This window comes from Ursus arctos, unplaced genomic scaffold (assembly GCF_023065955.2).
Source record: "Ursus arctos isolate Adak ecotype North America unplaced genomic scaffold, UrsArc2.0 scaffold_29, whole genome shotgun sequence".
Taxonomy (NCBI): Eukaryota; Metazoa; Chordata; class Mammalia; order Carnivora; family Ursidae; genus Ursus; species Ursus arctos.
The window spans coordinates 14,247,973-14,268,741 of record NW_026622974.1 but is presented as its reverse complement, the minus strand read 5'-3'; the positions used below and the strand labels follow the sequence as shown (position 1 = coordinate 14,268,741).

General features: G+C 37.4%; 1 protein-coding gene across 24 annotated transcripts in view; it reads right to left on the bottom strand.

The window, feature by feature from the left end:
• Nucleotides 1-20,769, bottom strand: part of MLIP (muscular LMNA interacting protein) — a 240,849-nt gene that overhangs the window by 25,925 nt on the left and 194,155 nt on the right. For 15 of the 24 annotated variants that reach the window (XM_057303877.1, XM_048219726.2, XM_048219725.2 and 12 more), the window contains one exon: nt 8,596-8,799. The exons of the other annotated variants lie outside the window; for them this stretch is intronic. In XM_057303877.1, coding sequence (XP_057159860.1) covers nt 8,596-8,799 — 204 coding nt within the window. The remainder of the gene's footprint in view (nt 1-8,595; nt 8,800-20,769) is intronic. 24 annotated transcript variants of the gene reach the window in all.

Below are 20,769 nucleotides of genomic sequence, written 5' to 3'. Positions count from 1 at the left end.
TCATCCAGTCCAGTGAAAGTTATAAGTTTAGGAGTTTTAAGTGAGTCTCAGGAATCTGCATTTTTCTAAAGTTCCCCATGTAATTCTCATGAAATGAGCCCAGTTTTGATCCTAAAGTAAAAGTTTTAGAACCAAGTGCAATATCCTACCACTGCAGAGGAAAAAGAAGTCCACAGAAAAAGAGTGAAGTGTGTGTTAACAATATCATTTCTATAAATTAAATTATATGTACACAAAATAATAATGCACTGCTTTTTCACTCCAGCACCAAAATTCTACAAAGAGGTAGCATGCTGAAAAATATATAAAAACGGGTACTTAAGTTGGAACGTGAGAGTTTCACTTACATGTACCGCTTGATCTTGGTAAAACTCCTGTGATTGAGATTCTACTTTTTTTAACGTTTTTTTTTTTTTTTTTTTTTTAATTTCCTTAAGCAATCTCCACACCCAAGTGGGGCTCGAGCTCAGGACCCGGAGATCAACGGCTTCAGACTCTACCAACTGAGCCAGCCAGGCACACCTAAAGATTCTATTTTTATTGCTATTTTATAAATAAGGAAACTAAAGCAGGAGTTTGGATTACTTTTCTAAACATGGACATAAAACTATTTATTTATTTGACAAAATTAATTCAGCAATAGAGCCTGCAGATGAACTTTTGTTGCATTTCACTTTGGGTAAAGTAACTACAAGTCTACTTACTGATCAACCTAACACTAATAATGACAAGGGGCACAGAAATAATTGAAATTGTATAATAATAAAAATAGGTATTAACAAGCGGTTTGTTACATTGGTAGATCTATAAAATATTTGTTTTCAAAAAAACGATTTTTAAAAGTAAAAATTGTTTCCCCAAAACAATGGAAAAACACTTAATGATACACTTTTACAAAAATGTCCAGGACAGATCAGAACACAGGTTGTCTGACACAGGGAATATACATTTTCCTCTCTCCATGGAAGACTTTAAAGTCTTGCCTTGACCTCCAGTCATCATGATTATAGCCTGGGACCTGCAAATGGGAGTGATCTGGGCTGGAGGATTCTAGGCAGGAAGAATGGAGGTGAGAGATAACTAACTCTCTCCCGCTCATGGGTGAAAGCTATTTTGCAAGGGTCTACTCCAGAGATAATACTTAAATTGAACATGTTAGAACAAGCCAGCTAGCCCCAACGCTTGCATAGAAAATATACAATAGAATGTAAGAGCAGTGGAGCCAACAGGAGGATTCCTATGTAAAGAAATGGACCATGCTTATCGCTTGGATGAGACAGAGCAGACTAGAAATAAAAGAAAATGGTAAATGGCTGCAAACAAGGCACAAGGATAGTGCACTTTAGAAACCGAAAGTGAAATAAAAATGGCTGCACAGTCACAAACAAGGCCTCTGAAGTATGCAATTTTTTTGAAAACTGAAAGAAAAGATGTCCTCAGAATGGCTGTCAATGTTCTCCTGGGGCTTCAACGCTGTCTCTCTGTCTATAAAGATGCTGTTCTTACGCATAAAACCTCACAAGCTTTCACTGTAAATAGAGCCTTCCTGAGTAGGAAATCCCTGCCTCGCTCCTGCCAGCACATCAGAAGTCAGTCCTGACTGTGAAGGCTTACTTCTCCCTCCTCTAAGGTCCGATTCATAGGCCTGCCCTGCGTTTTTCTTGTTTGCTGCTGGTGTAAGTCGGGCAGAGTAGAGACTCAGGGGAGACAGCGGTAAGAGAGAACGTCCTGTCCACCTGGCCTGTGGTTGTGCTAAATACAAGGTAGAAAATGTAGCTGGGATAAGAGAAGAGGAGAAAGTACAGAAAGCTGAACGCTTCAGTGGGAAAGCGAAAGTAAGCCAGAAGAACTGGAATTCGGGTTTGACTTAAAAAGACAGCTGTGCCTCAGAGCTGATGGGAGTGTGAGACAGAAGAAATGAGGCAGAGGCTGCAGAAAAGAAAAAAGGTCATGAAGGGTGATCAACTTTCACTTCTGCATGTTACATGCAGGTTAGTGTCCTTACCCGTTGCCAAGACAGTAAGTCATTGAGACTCCTGTGGCAACATCTGAGTGGTGCTTAGGAAAAGGAATCTTTCCAAATGAATTGAATTCTCAAAAACAGAGGGTGGATCCATTAGGCTTTGACCTAGACACTGACAGGTGTGTTGTGCATGGTACAAGAAGATAAACGTTTCTATATGAATTACAAAATGGGGGGGGGGGGAATTGGTAAAATTGATGTGGGAAACAAAGGCAGAAGATAAATTACTAAATTTCCTTACTACTTACAGCCCATTGACAAGTCCTTGAAACAGGCAGAGTGACATTCCTCTAGGAACTCAGCTGCCTCCATGTTAATACTTTGCTAAGGGCAAAAAGCAATCTTAGCCTGACCCCTAGGATTCTGGGAGCCTACTTTAATGTATAAAAATTCCTTTGGAAACTTCCTTTATCTCTACCCCCCTCCCCCAAGATACATGTTGGCAATCATCCCCCAAGCATATGACCCACCCATATACATCTGAAGGGCCTCATGACTAAAGTTTTATTAGACAATAATAAGTGACCTTTTCCTAACAATAGCTAACCCCCTCAAGGTCCTGGAAACCTTGCTTCCAAAAGTCCTTAGAGACTTACACTATCTGTAACCCCTTCCTGACTTGAAAGTATATAATGGGCCACTCCTCATGACCCCAGTGCTGTTCTTTCTGCTCACAGGCCCTATCCCCGTGCTTTAATAAAACCACCTTTTTGCACCTAAGGTGTCTCAAGAATTCTTTCTTGGCCATCAGCTTCAAACCCTAACATCCTTCTACTATCAGAATGACTCTGGATGACAGACTATTTTAAGATAGTAAGCCCCCCTCCCAACACACACACCCAGACCTAAAATTCCTCTGTACCCTTTATTGTTTCAGCCATTATACATGGCCCGGGGCAAAATATGTCCAAAATAAAGAAAATTATCACGTTCTGCTAGCCAAAGTTTTGATTTGCAGGATCCTAAACCTCAAATTTAGATCATAAACATAAAAGTTGTGAATATACATAATACAAATTACTGTCCTGCCTCTGTCATCTCAGGTCTTGACATGTTACTACCAGCCTGTGAATGTCACCAGGCTTCTCTTTGCCTGAGGGCTCCTTCTGGGGAGGAATGCTCCTCTCCCCCAGCACAGCCCTCAAACAAAGACTAGCAGGATTCCCCGCCCCCACCCCAGATTGCTTAACTCAGACTTGTCCACATTGTCTCCTAGAATTTCCCAGTAAACTCAAGCTGTAATTTCCCATCTGGTAACTTGCTTCATGATATACCCCTTATTACACATCTTTTCCAGTTCCCTACTTCCTTCACTGGTGTTTCCTGGAGCCACCTCCCAAATTAACTACTTGTATATGAATCCTCTTCTTACCAAACCAAAACAAAGGTACAGTGATTCTCCTTATTCACAGTAGTTATGTTCTATAACGTCTCTGCAAACACGGAGTTAGCGAGTGCTGAACCGGTGCTCCAGGACGAAATGTAAGACTAACTTCCTGCAAGTCCAATTACCTTTTCATCCGTCAATCATACATAGTCTTGTTTAATGTGCCTTTCTGTTTAAAGACACCTTATTCAATGTATATCATTGGTCCATTAACATTGAACCTACAGCCAACAGCACTGCAACTCATGTTTAAAGGAAGCTTACCTGACATGTAAATTTTCTCTGTGAGGTACATTGTGGCCTTCTTGTGTTTAGAGCACCAGACATGCTGAAGAGGCCATTTTAAATAGTGAAATCACCAAGAAAAAGCAAAGAAATTCAAAGCATGTGGTACTAGACAGACCGTGACAAGAATGATTGCTTACAGCATGAAGAGTTCAAACAAGAAGGCAGAACACCACCTTGTTCACCTCAGCTGGGAACACGTACACGGGCCAATCACATTTTTCACTATTCTTCATATGTCCGCAAATGATCACAAAAGTGCAGTGAGTATTGATTTTGGGGTTACAAATACATTTTAGTGGGTAGGCAAATTCGTAAGGATGGACTCCTAGAGCTTTCTACAAATGAGGCGGCAGGAAAAGAAGAGTGATGAAGGATATGTAGGGTATCTCAGTGGATGACTCTGAGAGGGTCTCACAAAAATTGATCTGCTCCCAGCGTGCAGGTGACTGTGTTTTCGCATATAGGCTCAAGGGGCTCAGAAATAGCTAACCTAGAGCCAATCAGGGCATGCCATGCAGGGGAAGAAAGAAGAATGCAGCAGGGTAGTATATGATTGATGGTCATATACCAGATAGGACTGAGGATACCCTGGTGGATCCCAGAGTCCACATACAGCAAAGAAAGATCGGATGCCTACTGCCTCCCCGTCCCCACCCCACCTATGCTCCTATGCTGAAGCACTCCATAAGCTTGCTGGAAACTACATGCATCCCCAGAAAAAGGGAGATTCTCAACTGACGGAAAATTCTATTCAATGTACTGATAAATCCATAAATTGACTCTAAGTAGTTTCTACTTAAAATGGAAATAATCCTAAATATTCAAGCATTGTGGGCTCCTAGTGAACAATCTGGGTCATTTTAGGGTTTGTTCATCATGGACACATATTTATTGCTATACCTACAATGTGAAAAATATCATATTAAGCATGTCACACCCTAGATGGACACTAGGACAATCACAACGAACACATACAAGATAACCTGTAATATGCATGAGATACCTTGGCACAGGCAAGGATTATATAAATTAGAAGGGGAAAACATCACTTTGAATGTTGATGAATGGGAAAACTTCACAGAGGAGCCGAGATAATTTGACTAGGTCATAAAGGATGAGAATGGTTTGCTTTGCATAAGGAAGGTGAAAAGCAGAAAGGTATTTTATATGAGGAGAATGCATGAGCAAGTTAAACAGTGAGAAATTCCCCAGGCATGCCTAGAGGAAAATAAGTCGATTGGTTTAAGTAAAGTAGAATAATAATAAAGAGTAGTGAGAGATAACAACATGACAGGCGTAAGAAAGGAAGAATCTATTCAACTTGATGAATGACTAGCTATGAGGACAAAGCAGAAAAAGCATCCTACCTAATCAAGTTTGAGTCTGAGGACTGAGAACTGTGGTATTAATGACAGAGGTAGGGAAGCCGGAACATAACTAGTTCGAGGCAAAATGAATGATGAGTTTGAGGTGACAACATGACATCCTAGGGGAACTGACAAGTGAGCAGCTGAAGATATAAAACTCAACCTCGGAGGACAAACAGAATTGGAAATGTGGATTTGAGAATTATCAGTACTAAAGTAATCACAGAAGTCTGTGAGTGGGTGAGCATCTGAACGGAGGCAGTTAGAGAGAAGAGGTAGAGGAAGAAGTGTCCACAAAGAAAACAAAGAAGGAACAGTCAGGGAGTCAGAATGTACATACCATCCCAAGAGCAGGGTGAGGAGGGAGATTCAAGAGTGCATGATCAACTGTGTCAGTTGCTGCAATGGACAAAAGAGACAGAGGACTGAGGAAATTCAGCTGAGTTTGCTGACAAGCAGTTTACGCCGAGAGAGCAATCTTGATAGAGTGGTTGAGGCAAACAGACAGAATGCTTTCAAGAATGGGTTAAAGCATGAATTTATAGAGGGAGAATGGAGATAATGGCTATTGATCACTTTGAGAGAAAGAAAGTCTCGAAATTACTAGGCTTGCAGCACTATCAAGGAAAAGGATGGAGATGAGTTCATCTTTTCCTTCTTTCTTCTTTTTGAGATTTCTGCAAAGAGAAGGGGTCCAACACAAAAAGGAAAAATGATTCAAAAGAATGCTGGGAATGGCACTCCAGAAAGGCTTATTAATAATAAGATCTAACTCTTATACGGTTCTTGTAATCTTCCAGGCACTATTCTAAGTGCTCTGTACATATTACTACATCCTAATCTCATAATACTCTAGTAAGGTGTGTACTATTGTCATCCTCCTTTTACAGGTGAATAATGGAGGCATGCAGAGCCTAAATGACTTATCCAACATCACCATCTGGAAGGAGCGGGGTCAGGAAATGAACTTAGACCGACTGTCTAGAGACATCATGCTCTTAACCATAGGGCTATATTACCTTGAAGGATTAAAGAAAGAAATAATAGTAATGACTCCCTTCATGAGACCTGGAGAAAAAAAAGGATCTCCTGATTTATTAAAGATGGAAAGGAAAATACCTGAGCATCAACATGTATGATATGACATCATATGATAGAGCTCTATCTTGAAAGTAAGAGAAGAGGGTAGGGATTAGAAACATGTAGAATACACAGAGTCTAATGAAGATTCAGAAGAAAAGAGCACACACTACAGACTCAACGGAAGAATAATAAACCCTGTTAAACACCTTCTGTAACCCCAGTTAATGAGGGACCATCAAAGATAGTTAAGTCAAGTTCAGTGTGGCTCTCAAGGGGGAATTATGGGAAGATTTGAATTTAGAGATGAGCCTAGTAGGTAAAGCGGTAAAGCAGGTCTGGCAATGACGTTAGGGTATTGGAGAGAAGTTAATTTAGATGGGAGGTTATGTTTTACAATTCCACAGAAGAAGTTATTTCAAATAAAAAAAGACAACTCTTGAAACCCAGTGTGCTACTGGCCTATATTTATAACACAAGTTTTGTAGACATAGATATCAAATTGGGTAATCTGTATATTTTAAAGGGAGCAGTTTAAGTACAAGACTATTGAGTGTTCTGAATCTTCCATTAAGAAATACTGTCTTACATTACTATTATTATTATTTCTGATGTGAATGTTCTTTATTCAGTATCAATAAATCTTAGACTCTGAAAGACAAAATCTATTAGGAAGAGTGTGTAAACTGAAAATAGTTGTCCAACCTCAAATCACTTTTATATATTGTTCTCCACAGCCTGACCAAGTACAGATTAAAATATGGATGAAATACTGACTCTATCCTTCAACCTCTGTGAATGCTGAATGGTTCTAGAAAACACCACCAAAATATTATAAGATACTTGATGCAATTAATATTTATAAAACACAATTATAATCCTCTCATTGATGACAATTTATAAGAATATAGTCATGTTATTTTCAGAATCATTAACTCTATTTAATAGCTAAATGGATTTCATATATGTTGGCAAGGATTAAATCAGGAAGAATTTCAAATTATATAAAATTATTTAAATATTATACTTTCCCTGAAATGCTTTTTTCTAAACCAAGAATAAGAAACAGAAGTCATAAAAATGTCATCCTGAACTTTGCCCAAAAACACTCTGTTTGCAGAAAATGGATAGTTTATAGGTTTAATTCAGGGTTGATCATTCAGTCATGATAGATGCTATTAAATATGAAAACTAAAATATTCTTTATATAATAATGTTCACTTTTTAGATGACTGTCTTTAGACTGAGTTTATGAGCATTTCCTCAAAAAAAAAAACAAAAAAACAATTTCAGGGCCTAAGGGATATTGTACAACTACATTCTGGAACATACTGATTCTGGCCTTCATCGGTTTCCAAGTACAGAGGTGTAGTGCATTAGATATAGAGAATTTGCAAAATAAATGTTTTTAAACTAGATTTTGAGTTAAAAAAATTAATTGCAGGTTGAGTTTTACTAATCAATTCTTTTGTGAATTTTTCAGAACCTGAGAGTCTGTAATAGCCAGGATGACCTTATGGTAATGTTCAGAAGAACAAGGGGCACTTGTACATAAGTCTTATGCGGTATTATTAACTGCTTGCTTCTAATAGAACATTTATGATTGCATTCCAAAGCCAACTATAAATACTTTTTCATTTAAAATATATATATTTAAAATATAAAAGTATATATAATTTATATAAATATAAAATATATAATATATTAAAATGTTTAAATAATTATATAAAATTATATTATAAATGTAAAATATAATAAAAATATTAATATATTAAAATATTTAATACATAAAATATATAGCATATATAAAATATATACAATATATATGTTTTCTTTAGGGTAATGAACACCTCGTTTTTCATATCCCATCACTATACATTATGAGGCAGATACACACATTTTAAAATAAAATGTTAATAGCATAAGGTATAAACTTGTTGAATCACTATGTTTGCACACCTGAAGCTAATGTAACATTGTGCCAACTATACTCAAATGAAAAATAAAATAAAACAAAATGAGATGTTAATATTATTTTACAGATATTTGTAGAAATTTTAAGTATTTCTTTGCTCATTGACTGCAACAGTAAGTGTCTCCTCACTAAGGCACTATAATTTAAAGAAGCTCTTTAAACAACATTGAACTGAGACTAGAAGATAAATTAATAATGCTATCTTGTAAGGTTTCGGAAAATTTCTTGGGATTTCCACCTTGGGGTTAGAACATGAAACAATGAGGAATGCAAATCGGAAAACGACTTTGAAAGCAAAAATAAATATTGAATAACTTCTCAAGGTTAATTATTATCTTTTTGTAAGGTCACGGGCTTTAACACAAATATTTGATATTCTTAATATATATGTTTCCTCTATGCTGAAGTTTTAGAAGTTAAGCATAAAGAAGTTTCCCAGCACAGAACAATTCCCACCTCAGCAGGGAATTCTCACCTTATTATATGTGTTGCCGCTAAACAGGGTGTGAGAATTCTCCTGTTCATCCCTCAGTGAGAAGGACAAATGACTGAAGGGTCCTGGGGTAAGACAGTCAGCATGTGAGAGCGTCTGAGGAGACGGCAGGGACTGAGCAGGAGGACTGAGTCTAGTCTGATATAAAGGGTGGAGAGAAACAGGCTTGGGAGGAACTGTCCCATCCTGGGAAGAAGAAAGGTATAAAGAGCATGTTAGTGGACGGAAGTCAAGCTCACTTGGAATTAAGTCTAAATATTATAGACGTTATGTCAGAATCTTTTACTCATAAGAAGGAAACCTCTGCTCGTGCTTGGGCCCCTCACAAGACACCTGCTTTCATGGTGTGTTGTTTGTCTCTTTCAGTAATTCCTGTCAGTCTCTCTCCTCCAGCCTCTTCTGCAGAACGAAACAAGCACCTGCAGTGTCTCCCAAAGGATGTCAAGGTGTTATTTTTGAAATATTGAGAGGAGAAATGTTTAAGGAAGGCGAATGCTCATCCCAAAGGTGATCGGATGAGATGAGAAAAGTCTTCTTCGAAGAGGACAGTGACAGTACAAATTAATTTAAGAGGGCTTGTGATTCAGTGTGGAAGAAATGGGGGAGACAGGGGAGGCCGTTGAGGCAAGGCCAAAGCATTGGTTTAATTCATGGCACTGTAAGTTGTCAAGTTGGGCTGAGCATGGGCAAGGGATCAGGGAGGGTGAGTCCAGAGAGAATGCATGCAGTCTTCAATGCCAGACAGCGTGCTGCTTCAAAGAGAAACTGGAGAGCCGCACAGAGGAGTGCTGTGTAGACAGGAGAGGGAATGAGGCCTTCCCTAGGGTGGGTCTTTAACCTGAAAAGTGGATGAATGCCAAAGACTTTGAGCAAGGAGGAACCACAGGATGAGGCCAGGAATTGGGGCAAGAAAGCCCCAAGAGTGGGAAGTCTTGAGCCCACAAAGAAAAGCTGAAAATAGGGCCTGTATATATATATTATATATATATAACAGGGCTACTTTTTTGCAGATATATTACCTCTTACATTTCTGAAACTTTTAATGTAAGGAAATAAATTGATTTGTGATTATCCTATAGTAAAACCCCTTAGGACATAAATCTTATAAAATGAAACCAGCTTTAGTCACCTCCGTGGCCTCAGAGTCAAATACAATGTGTAATATGGTAGATGCTTCATGCATTAATGACTGAAATTTTACAGGAATATAACATTTTCTGTGAGTTCAATACTGTATTCTATTATTTCTCTGCTCCATAAGCAATGAATTAATATATTTGGTTTTGTGTGAAATGGAAATTGAGTACAAAATAATACACATTGCTCAAAATTATGTTTAGCAAGTAAATTCAACTCTAAAACTGTACATTTAATATTTTTCCTATAAATTTAATTCATTTTGCCAATACCATGCATTTTTCAGCCACTGATTGGCTTTCTAAAGTGTACGTTGAATGTGTTTGCTGTATTGGTAGATGTCTTTTTTTCTTTTCTTTTTTTTTTTTTAAGCACTAGATTCAAAACTTACTTTAAAAAACTCAGAAAATTTAAGGTTAGAAAATTATAATTCTAGATCTTTACTTTTGTAGAAATGAGAGTTATATAAGCCTCTGTGCCTTGGAATAGTAACTAAGTTTCTTGTTCATGCTGCAAGTGTTTATTTTACATATCAAGCAAATACAAATAATTTACATATGCACACAACAAGCACACACTATTATACAAAAAATAGCATCCTACTTGCAACATTCTACATCTTATTTGTTTGTATTTTTCCCCCATTTAAGAACAACTCTGGAGTATTTCTATGTGAGTACATGAAAGCTTTCGTTTTCCTACCAAGACACATTACCGAGTTATCTCACAGATGTAAATGTCATTCAGTTAATTCTCTTGGAACCTCCAGGTATATCACCCAAAATATCAAATACTTAGTGGTATGATAAATTTACCTCCTCTTTGCCAGTATTCGGACTTTTAATTCCTTTCTTTTGTCTTATTCCATTGGCCCCTACCACTATTAAATAATGGTCACGTTACTGTGCAACTTGAAGGGAGCGCTTTTAGTATTTGCCTATTAAAGCTGGCTTTTAGATTGAAATATATTCTAACTTTGTTTTATTTCTCAATTGATTGTTTCATTATTTTATCAACAACTCATTACATTTCTTCATCAGTGCAGAAAGTGATTAATCTGAAAACCGAGTAGCAAACACAAAGACTAGCTGTGTAAGAAAAAGGCAGCATTGTTATAGACAGTTGACAGTGCTTAGGAAAATTTGAGAGGAAAAGGTGAGCAGAACAGTCCCTGGTTAATGTTCTGGCTTCAACTTTTCTTTTTCTTTTCTTTTCTTTTAAAGATTTTATTTATTTATTTATTTGACAGAGAGATAGACAGCCAGCGAGAGAGGGAACACAAGCAGGGGGAGTGGGAGAGGAAGAAGCAGGCTCCCAGCAGAGCAGGGAGCCCGATGCAGGGCTTGATCCCAGGACCCTGGGATCACGCCCTGAACCGAAGGCAGACACTCAATGACTGAGCCACCCAGGCGCCCCAATGGCTTCAGCTTTTCTTGGAGGGTTCAAGAACTTATTCTGAAGATGTCAGAAGCCAAAGCTGTAGTGATCTAGGGGCAACAGAGGGTTCCCTAGATGGGGGAATCCAGCAGGGTGAAGACCTAACCAACAAGACAGAAAATGTTTCATATTTCTATGCTCTCTGTAGCCAACCTCCATCTCTCAGGAGTTGGTCAAGCCTGGACACTTCTGTAGGGTCAGATGATACCGGCTATTCCAGGCAGCTCAGCAGGGAGGGGAGAGTAGAATCATATCAGCACTTGGACAGGCCATAGAGAGCTAAGAATTCTGGCTAGGATCACTTTGGTTGATAATATAGTACAAAGGTGAAAGAATTCTTGGTGGTGACAGCCTTAACATACATGTCACCTGAGGGACTTGTTCCCATCTGTGCTAGTTGTCTTCTATGCTTTTTATAAGTCGTTAAGCTGTGATTCTCTTTACCATCATCTTGGAAGTTTTCTTTGCCTATCTCTTATGTTTGATCTCCTGCTGCCAGTGTGCCATGTCTTTCTTAGTTCCCTCTCATATTTACCAGGCCCTAAAGGAGTTTCCTGGGGGGAAATGGAGTATTGGAAGAAAATTTTTGACCTTTGCATGTTGAAAATTTTGTTCTGCCCTCAATTTAATTTTTCCAGTTTTCTTTTGTCAATTCTTACAAATTCATTTTCCTTGCTTTCTTTATGCACAGGATATTTTATTCTTCTTAAATTTTCCAAGTCAAATATTTAATTCGTTTGTTTTTATTCTCGTATTTATTCATTAACCATATTTAGAGTCATGAGTTTTCTTCCAAGGACTATTTTGACTGTATTCCATTAAGTTCTAATAGACAATAGTTTCATTACCTTTTTTCTTTCTTCCAGGTAGAAATTTGATTTTGAATTTCCTCTTTAATCATAAACTTGTTGAAAAGCACATTTTTCAATATACAGGTGCCAAGGAAAGCCAGATAGTCATAATGCATCTGGAACTTTGTCACTTTTTAAAATACCCTGCCAGAAGATAACTTGAGAACCTCCAAATGATTCAAAGATATCCTTGGTCCTTCTCTGTCTCATTATTATAAAGATACACACACACACATATCTTTACCCCATGTTTCTCCCACTATAAATAGGAAACTTAACTATATGTAAATGTAAGCTATATAACAGGCCCTCTCTCTGTATAGTGTGTGTGCACACACTTCTACACCTACTTTGTCATCAGAGCTTATCTGTGGATGTTGATGGAACTTCAACCTCACACCCACAATTATTTTAGATATTCTACAGCAGATTATACCTTCACAATTTTCCCATAGAACTGTACTTTTAATATAAAGAAGTCACTTACTTTAGAGAATACATTTTCTCTGATTTATTTCTCTTTTAAGTCCCCAAAATGTCACTCATTGTACATTTCATGTTTAGAACACAAATGCCATGCACTGAGGTTATTTTAAACCTGTATTTGGATCTAACTGCATAATAAAACTGCAATAGAATGTAATTTGCCCACTACTTTCTGTTTTAAATATTCAGAGATGTTTTCAATGCACTTTGTAATGGTATCTGATACAAAGGAATGAATTTCGGTTCATCGTTCTATTGTTTTCTATGTATTACTTTACAGTGTTTTCTGCAGCAGGAAGAACATATATATTTCCAATTAAATTGGGTTTTTCATTTTTCCTTTATGAATATTCCTCAAAAAAGACATTTATCATTGACTTCAGCAAAATGTTAAATATTATCATATTGAGTACCTCATGTCTTTAAACATGACTGAAGTTGCACAGCATCGCAAGGTCCTGGATGCCTACTTTGTAAATACCTTACAATGCCATCATACAATTATTAGTTAAAACTCAAGGTAAAACTATAAATATAGGGCCAGGTATATTAATATGAATAATGAATTAACAATATGGCTGTTAAGCTTATATTAGATATAGGTATTATATCATCGCTGCCATTTTTTTGTTCTTTTTTTTTTTTTTTTTAAGATTTTATTTATTTATTTGACAGAGATAGAGACAGCCAGCGAGAGAGGGAACACAAGCAGGGGGAGTGGGAGAGGAAGAAGCAGGCCCACAGCGGAGGAGCCTGATGTGGGGCTCGATCCCAGAACGCCGGGATCACGCCCTGAGTCGAAGGCAGGCGCTTAACCGCTGTGCCGCCCAGGCGCCCCCTCATTTTTTTGTTCTTTATTCTTATATTAGTGGTGGTATATTCAATCCAGATTATTTTGCAGGAGATTTTTTAAAATAAAATCACTTGTCCATTTTGTGTGGATTATTTTAATTAAAAATAGTTGACATGATAAATTATGTGTCCAACTGGGCACATGAACTTCAATCAAGGATAAAAGGCTTAAGGAATAGCCAGCTGAGGGCTCTCCGTTCACTGCATCAAATTGGAGAGCTGACACTTTCCCAGGAAACCTCACTTAAAATATACATAAGTTGTGACTATCTAGGACTCAGACTTAAAAAGGACATTGATGTAAACCCATATAAAATAGCAAAGCTTAAAATTTTAATTTTTAGTCAGGAGGTGGCCAACTTTTCCTGTGAAGGTCCACTTAGTATATATATATAGTAGGCTTTGCAAACCATATGTTCTGTCACAATTACCATGGTAGCATGAAAACAGCCTTAGATAATACATAATGAATAGGCATGGTTATGTGCCAATAAAACATTATTTATAGGAACAGGTGGTAGACCAGATCTGGCCCACAGTTAACAGTTTGTAAACCCTATCTAAATTTAAAAAAAATTAATAAAATCTTTATCATGTCTGACCTACACCCCACCACCACCCTGATGAATTATCTAGAGGTGGGTAGATACTGCTTCGGAGATCTCTATCCTAAATGATCCCTGGAAATGAACATCATCTACCCTGCTTTTGCATTCCGATAGATGAATCTTTTAATGTTCTAGTTTTTGAGAAAAGGACAGGGGTCATAGAATTGTCTCATACACATTTCCATCAGTGAGATATGTTACCACAGTTATTTCTAGTAAAATGTTTTAAACTGCTTTTCGCTTACTCGAGAATTGTCTTTTTTCAATATAAAAATACTTAGGACAAATTTTTCAAAATAAAATAAGCTTTACTTCGCTTGATTTTAAAAAAGGGATTATTTTAGTTGATTATAATATCATGTCTTGAAAAACTTAACACAAGAATTTATGGAGCAAATAATACCTTTGTTCATTAGAGAAAACTTAGCAGACAATATGCAGTGAATAAATTAATTTAGCTCTGTTTATTAAGAGAGCTGGGGATACTGCAGAATTAAGTATTCGCAGAGACGGCAGAAAATTAGTGCTATGCTGTATCGGCTGCATTCGCCACTCTAGAAAAGCCTACTTTCTGCTCCGCCATGGAGTTGAACTATTTAACTTCAAAAGCTGTTTTCACTGCAACACCAAAGGGCATTTTAAGGCACCATGGGCTCTTTTCATTAAAGCCTGCACATCTGAGACTCTTTTGTTCCATCCTGGCATTTTAAAGTTACCCCCTTTCCTGTGGTTTGGAAGGAAAGGGTGAAAATTCACTTTCTCTTTGCTCCCGCTGTCCCCACTTCACACCAGGCAGTGATTTGTACCTCTGGAAACTCAGAGCATCACCAGGCGAAATTACTGGAGCCTTTAACCCCATCCTCTCTTCCTTCTACCTCTTTGGTAGAACAATACTTACTTTCAAATGCAGCACTTATTTTCAGCTTCCTTTCCTGCCTGAAGCTTATAACAATTTAAAATCAGAATTATAGCATTTGTGCTACACTTTCAAGTTGAAAACAATACCCTGTTTATGAAGTCAAGAACAGTTACAAGGTATTTCATACCCAGTGACTCCTTCAGCCAAAGGCATATCAACATTTTACAGATACCTTCACAGAAACCCCAAAGTACCAAGAAGAGATGGTAACCACCTACATTCCACCAAGATCAAGCCAAGATTAAGTAGGTCTCTTAATTTTGAACATACGGTATAACTTCTTGTTTATCAGTCCTAATTCTGAAGAATCGATATGCATTTTAAAAGCAGACATACTTAAAGCCACACTTACCTATTTTCAAATCGTTATTTGAACCAAAAAATGCAAACATGTGAAGTATGAAAAGAGATAGCATATGCTTAGCTTTTTCAAATCCCCTTCACCCCAAGAAGTTTTTAGATGATTCCAATACAATTTGCAAGATAGGCTTTGGATTATTTAAGGCTTAGCGTTTGTAGTTGTCTAACAGCAAACCTCAAAGGCAGATGCCACTGGGAAGATATTGTGATGGTGACGTGTTCAAGGGAGAAGAAAGAGAAACTATGTCATAATCTATCACAGTGGGCACTAGAGGGTTAAAATGCTAAGTTTTATGTTTTTTTATACACATAGTTTAATTCTTGTCTTAGGTTGCCACCCAATATGTATTTGGTAGAGAGGAGCAACTTGTATTGAAGAAGTCAAAAAGCAACATAGAAAAGAGACTTCTGTGATTTCTCAAAACAGTGGGGAGGAGAACATATTTGGTAACACTTCAGTGAGGACTCAAACCCTTTCTTCCAAAATTATAGTGATTTTAAAGGAAATGATAATAATAAACATTTCAAATGTGTATTCCTTTTCAAGTGTCTAAAGCCCTTTTGCAACGAATGCTTTGTGTAATCATGAATGAGTATCAATAAGGGTACCATCAAAAAATGGGATTTGTAGCCCCATTTTTTGAAATTGAAGTTCAGAGTTCCTAGGATCACACAGAATCCATGTTCTTTCTATTGCATTCTATCTTAAGGTTTCTGTCCTTTTCAGGAAGTAGAAGAATCAAAGACTACAGTAACCAGCAGTCATGGTAGGTCCCTTAAAGGATCAGAGGACCAGAGGACTGGGCCATGCCATGTGTAGTCTGAGTGTGTAGTGGACATGAGGAAGCATGAGCAAGTACAGAAAGTTACAGAGAAGGTTAAGATTAACAGAAAGAGACAGAGACCAATGTCCGAAATATGTAGACCCACTAGAACCTAAGCTTTATGATGGCAGGGATACTATCTCCTCAATTTCCAGTAGAGTCATTCATACATGTTGCAGAACCAGGCATAAATGTTAAAGGGTTGAATGCTAGGAGTAGAGAGAAAGGAGCGAGCATGGAGGGAAGCAGCACCATTCATCACGAACATCAGGAAACCATATCACTGCAGGGATGGGACCACATATCAGGGAACAGGGACTATTTGTTAAGATTTTGACCTACACAGTAGATTACAAGACTTTCCATCTCTCCAAATGTTATGACCTGAGTAACACTTGCTCCTCTTTTCCTTTTTCGAGTCATCTAAGGATGAGAATATCATCCAATAATATTTAACTATTTAATAATAACATTTATTATTATATCCCAATAGTATTTAAAACCATAAACACAGAATTTCAGGGCAAGAGGGTGCCATCAAAAGTATTTTGTACAATGCCCTCATTTTGCAGATATGTAATAAGGCCCAGGATCAGGAAGGACTTCATGCAACAGCATGCATTTTTCATACAGACTGCCTGATGTTCAAAATTTCTCTTTAAAAAAAAGAATTCTTTTTTAGTTGATTCTCCTGAAACCTAACAATTGGGGAAATACAAGAATGAGGGCTAAATGTATAGGAAGATGGGGAAGTCATAACTTTGCTGAAATAACTAGCACCAAAGAAAATGCATGCCCTTTAACAAATAGGGTTGTGGGTAGAGGCTACATGGTATGAGGGAAATCCCATAAATGGAGGCTTACTTACCTCCTTTGTACAAATCAAATAGGGAAAAGTCCTTAGTTAAGGCACAAAAAGAAGATACCTACTCACTGTCGGTTGAACTGAAATGCTCTTGGCAGGGGTAGCCCTGAGCTTCATTAGTCATAGTATTCTAGGAGCTGGAAGGGAGCCAAGAAATGGTCTAGTCCAGGATCTCTCAACTCCAGCACTACTGACATTTCAGGCTGGCTAATTCGTTGTGTGAGACTGTCCTGTACATTGTAGGATGTTTAGAGGCCTCTACCCACTAGATGCCAGTGGCATCCCCAGTTATGACAACCAATAATGTTTGGGCCAACGTCACCCCAGTTGAGAACCACTGGGCTAGCCCACTTCCCTCCCTTCATGGATGAGGTTCACGATTCACAAACGCACAGGGTAGAGCTGGTTAATTACACTTCCGGGATTATGATCTAGACTTCAGAGCTCTTTCCGCAAACCCAGGCTGCTTTAGTTTTCCTTTGGTTCAATTATACCTCAGAATGAATGAGCTCATCAGATCCTGCCTGGATAAGGGTTCTAAAATTGGGAGGTGAGACTAGCCTGACCTTACAATACCCTGCAAAAGGCCCGCCCTTCCACCAAATGCAATACAGGAGCGCCTAACATTTCCTGGAAATGGATGAGCCAAAGATTGAAAAAACACACCTCTATTTTTCTGAACTTACCCAATGGGATGAATAGCATACAGGCTTGCTTTTATTTGAGCAGGTAAAATATGTTAAGCCTCTCAACTCTACCAGATAAAGTGACAACCCAGTCCCTGGTGAGTTGTTTATTTCCATGCCAAATGCAATTTTCTATTTTTAAGGAAAAGTCAAGGTAAAAAAAAAAAAAAAAAAAAAAAAGCACACAACATATTAAACACCTAAAGGTCCATAAGACAAATTGATATTTAGATGGTCTGGCTGCAGGAGATTAAATTTCTCTTAGGATGTCCGTATCTGAGATTAGAATATTGGTTCGAAAAAGTCTAAAAACCTGCCGGCTCTCTGGTCCCTAAGGAATCACCAGTTTTGAATTTACAAATTTACAGATCTTCCTTTTCATGCCACCTTCGAAATAAAGAGAACTACGTTTTTGCACTTGTGTAATGTAGTCCATACATTTTCTTTTCTCATATATTTACTGTAAATGACCTGCTTTATCAGCTTGAGTTGAGTTCTCCATGTGCTGGACTTCTCAGGCTGTCTTTGGCTCTTTGAACAGAATTCAAAAAACAGTTTATTTACCAGTTTTATCTCTCTGCTTCATTCTGTCCTGTGCATTCTTTTGGTTGCTTCTATCATTTGGATTTGTTGTTTTCTTTGCCTAAATTACCTGCTTTTTTTTTTTTTTTATCTTGGATTAAAGAAGAGAGGTTTCCAACTCTCTCCACATAATTCATCTTCAGACTTATATATCTTGCTGTGACCTTTACATTCGTCAACAAAGTCTGTCTAATCTCACCCACGCTTTAAAGTAAGTAACAATCTCCCCAATGCTTAGAGAGTATAATGCGTTTCAAACACATCAATCTTAGCATTTATATTTAAATAGTACATCCAGCTTTTACTGTGTCCTCCTCTACGCATTCTACCTTGAGTCCTCTTCTCATGGGTCAGAGAAAATTATTCAATAGAGACAAGAAAATCACAAGCCTCTCACTCTGATTACATTTCCTAAGGATCTTTATTGTTAAATAACAAAATTCAATCAAGTAAATGTTAAAGATTTAGCTGGCTTTATTAAATGATTCATGAACCAGACAATACCCCATCCAGCAAGTACAAGAGAGCTCCAAGGAGTTAGACAAAATGGAAGGTTTTCTAGAAGGGTGAGGCAAGAACATTATTAGCAAAAGAAAAGGATTGTTCCAGGGGAGGTGGCTTTCTAGGGGGAAAAGCCAGGTGTCTTATCATGCAGATTATTACCTCCCCTTTGTTTGGTGGGTGGAGAAGACCCCAGAGGCACTCACTGGCACAGATAGAAAAATTCTTCACTGACAAGGCAAGACTACGTTTCCAGGGGAGGTTGAAACTGCAAATCAATTATGCATTAAGCACAGGTTCGAGGACTCTAAATGATACCATTTTGGGCCCATGGTTTTTGGGTTGTTTTTTTTTTTAAACATTATTAATAGCCATCAGTCATTTTCAGGGAGTTGTAGAATTGAAACTGCAAGGAGGGAGGAAAGGGAGTATTATAGACAGAGTTCTGAGAGGAGCACTAGTTTTACCAAAACTGCCTTACAGGCGGTTAAGACAACCACACAAAGGCATGTGATTGTTACTAAATACAGTTCTATCTACAGGCTGACCTTTACTCAGAGTTCAACAAGTTTGGGATAGAGACTTCTGTGAAGTAAAACGTAAGAATGAATCTTTTTCCTTCCAACACATAATACTTTCTAATCTCGAAATAACATTTATTCTGGATATCACTTAAAATATTTTTACACAGCTACCTCTCTTTTGACATTCTGTTGTTTAATACTTCTCAGAAGAAACTAATATACAATAGTTAATTTTAACAAGACCTTATCTTAAAACCGGAGTATAATTTACATTAGAGCTTCTAAATAATGGCAGTGCCATTCCTCTTAAATTGAGGTAGTAAGGACATCCTGAGCTAACAAAACACTGAAGAACACATTTGCCATTTGCATAAAACGTTCAGATTGTCATTGTTTCCCCATAGATTAGGGTATGGTCAGATACCGAATATCTACCATTATTTGTTAAGCAGCAAATATGCTTCAGAGCTTAACTAATTATTAGAATTAGTAGAATAATTCTATCTATTATGATCCAAGGGGCAATGAGTCTTCTTTGTGTGTGTGTTTGCTTGTTTTAAAGCAAGTAAGTTTGTTTGCAAGCAAGAATCTCTTCCATACTTTAACCCTATGTAAGGCAAGGGAAGGGGGACAGGAAAGAAAGTTTCCCATATTTTGAAGACAACTGCAACAGAAAATTGAAAACCCTGTAGTTCCAATCTTCCTCAATAATTATGCAAGGTCAAGAGAAAGCTTAAGCCAAAAAAAAAAAAAAAGAGAGAGAGAGAGAGAGAGAGAGAGGTGAAATCTTAAGTTTGAAGAGGTGATCTTATTTGATTATATTCTAGAGAAAAACCAAATGTTATCTCTGTAGGATAATTTAAAGAAAAAGAAAAAACAGTTTATTATGTTGATGATAAACTATTACATGTGGTATAGTACCTGTTTATGATAAAATGTCTATTACCTATTACCTATTACAGAGGGAGGGAGGGAGGAAGGAAGAGGGGAAGGAGGGAGCAAGACAAAAGGAAGGAAGAAAAAAACTTACAAAGATCTCATTACTCAAATAAACAAAAATAACCTGATAAAACGTGGAGAAACTAAATCTCTGGTCTTAATCCTTCCAAAAGAAATGTAACACAGGCGTTTCAGTTCTCTCCCCTTAAAACAATTCAGGAAAACCACTTAATCACTTCTAGACCTAAAAAGGTTAAACATTTAAGCTGAAAAATATTCTTAATAAAAGGTTAGCAATGATAAAAGATAATTTTATGACAAAAGAGAATGAACCATCTTGATTGAAAAACAATTGTTGAAAAAGTCACAATTTATGGCAAAGCCAGAAGCCATTCAAAATAAAAGGCAGTATTGTCAGTTTCACCTATGACAAAGGTGAGTACTTGCTCTGTTAACAGTAACGTGCGTGACACAAGGAAGTGCAGGTGAAGATTGCAGTAGAAATCTAACTTGATGAATAATTAGAAATCTGAAAGTCACCCACATAATCATCAAAGTTGAATGTCAAACAGAAAGTTTGGTAGG